General features: G+C 37.8%; 1 protein-coding gene across 1 annotated transcript; it reads left to right on the top strand.

Annotated features, from left to right (window-relative positions):
* The first annotated feature begins 1,028 nt into the window (after window positions 1-1,028).
* Window positions 1,029-1,853, top strand: LOC132155545 (eukaryotic translation initiation factor 3 subunit M-like). The gene is made up of 3 exons (XM_059564325.1): window positions 1,029-1,255; window positions 1,514-1,574; window positions 1,694-1,853. The coding sequence occupies exons 1-3, from the start codon at window positions 1,201-1,203 to the stop codon at window positions 1,815-1,817; spliced, it is 240 nt and encodes a 79-aa protein (XP_059420308.1). The 5' UTR covers window positions 1,029-1,200; the 3' UTR covers window positions 1,818-1,853.
* The last annotated feature ends 240 nt before the right edge of the window (window positions 1,854-2,093 follow it).

Raw genomic sequence — 2,093 nt, 5'->3', positions numbered from 1 at the left:
CCCAGTTCTTGAATGGCCAGCATACTCACTGGACATGTCACCCATTGAACATGTTTGGGATTCTCTGGATCGGCGTATACGACAGTGTGTTCCAGTTCCTGCCAATATCCAGCAACTTCACACAGCTTCAGACAGATTTGTGAAAAATATTTAAGAGAAATAGGCCTTTTGTGAACATAGAAAAAATCTTAGATCTTTGAGTCCAGCTCATGAAAATTGGGGGCAAAAACAAGTGTTGCGTTTTACAATTTTGTTAAGTGTAATTAACTAATTTTGGACAGTGATTAACTAACTAACTAATTTTGTTCTCAAGTTCAACTCACTTACTTGATTTGACAGTATAAATTGGTTGTTTATACATAAAAATATCTAGCTTCCTTACTACATTTTAACATGGGGTCATGAGGATGATCATATTTAATGACCCGTGGCATCTAAAGTTATTTAATGTAATTATATTATTCAGCAAACACTTCTGAAGAAACTATCAATACCAAATTTATTTTGTTTGGTTGTATATAGGTTTTTGAATTGCTCTTTTATTCTGTTTCATCTTGTTCAAATAGCCAAGGAAGCTGGCATGGTGTTAAAAAACCAAACAAGCATATACATTATTTATTAATATTTTATATTTTGTTGTTACATTAATACTTGAATAGTTTTATTTTGTTCTATTTCAACCATTTTGTTTTTATTTGTATAAAAGAAAAGGCATTTATTTTGTACTGTGGTTTATGTAGTATCATTTAAAGCTGCTGTTAATGAGCTTTGAGTGTTGCTTAATTTAAAATACCATTTAATAAGCGGTTGCTTGTCTTCTGTGAATTGCTGCTCATCTTTTGTTGTTTGTTTGTAAATGCATTGGAGTGTTGAGCACAGGCTCACACACGTCTGTTATCTGTGGTGTCACTGGGTCGGTGGAATTCGAGTTTCAGCAGTTTTGGTTCTTTTAAAAGGCAAACGTTAATTAGAGCAGGAGCCTCCCTGCCACTGACCAACGACAGCCAATTCAGACTAGTTAGTGTTGATCTAACAGTGAGCTGTTCACCCGCTGCTCCTCCCTCTGAACCCTAAAGGAAACGGCTCACTGACCTTCTCATTTTGATTATTTTTTAATTAACATAAACAGATTTTCTGTTGAGAGGGTGAACTGAATATTAACCGACTACGTCAGCATCATCTTCATCTACATCCAATTACATGCAGCAGGAGCTGCAGATCTGTGCTGAAGATGTGGAGGCCGTCGTCATTGACGGTACGGCACTGCACTCCCTTTGCAGACTATTTAAAGTCTATATTAAATGTCACTGTTTTGCCATTCCATGCTCTGTCTGTATGAGCTAATATATGGATTCCGCTTCTGTGTTCTGAGTCAAATTTCCCTGAGTGGGACAATAAAGTATAACCTTCAACCTAAACTCAACTGTTTATGTAAATTGAACGTTAAATAAGCATTGCATCCATGTTCTTGTACAACAACACATACCTATTGTGTTTTCCTGTGAATTTCTAGCTGTTCGGACTAAAATGGTTTATTGTAAGATCGACCAGACACAGAGGAAGGTTGTAGTGAGGTAAGTCATTTCCTACTTTCAGACAAATTGAAAAAGTTAGTAAACAGTAGTAGTAGTAAGGGTTGAGTTTGAAAATCTGCCCATACTGACGTGATTGGCTTCTGTCTCACTTCCTGTAGCCACAGCACACACCGCACTTTTGGCAAACAGCAGTGGCAGCAGCTGCATGACAAACTGTGCTCCTGGAAACAGAATCTGGCTTCTGTAAAGAGCAGCCTTCAGACGCTCTCTCCCTCTGCCTGACACAGCTGCTTCTGTTTTTATATACATCCAATAAAACACCCACGAAGACCATGTTTCTGCTTCACTGTCAGTGCTGTATAACGGATCATAGACAGTCAGATGGCAGACGCATGACCTATAAGTTATTTTCAACACATTTTTCAGCACAGTTGATTTTGACGCTGAACACTTTGAGGTTGCGATAAACTGTATGTCCAGTATGTCCAGCTATAGACAGACTCTAAAAACTGCCAGGACCGAGCATATCCACAAACTCTTTGAAAATAACCAAAACAA

The sequence above is a fragment of the Carassius carassius genome, chromosome 13 (genome assembly GCF_963082965.1).
Source record: "Carassius carassius chromosome 13, fCarCar2.1, whole genome shotgun sequence".
In the NCBI taxonomy this organism is placed as follows: domain Eukaryota; kingdom Metazoa; phylum Chordata; class Actinopteri; order Cypriniformes; family Cyprinidae; genus Carassius; species Carassius carassius.
The sequence above is the reverse complement of the archived record's forward strand: the minus strand, read 5'-3'. Positions and strand labels throughout refer to the sequence as shown.

Excerpts from the sequence above, each read along its gene's own strand:
- LOC132155545 (XM_059564325.1), top strand. The coding sequence starts at position 1,201 with ATGCAGCAGGAGCTGCAGATCTGTGCTGAAGATGTGGAGGCCGTCGTC. Across the intron at positions 1,256-1,513 it reads GGAGGCCGTCGTCATTGACG|CTGTTCGGACTAAAATGGTT; the intron begins GTACGGCACTGC and ends GTGAATTTCTAG. Across the intron at positions 1,575-1,693 it reads CAGAGGAAGGTTGTAGTGAG|CCACAGCACACACCGCACTT; the intron begins GTAAGTCATTTC and ends CACTTCCTGTAG.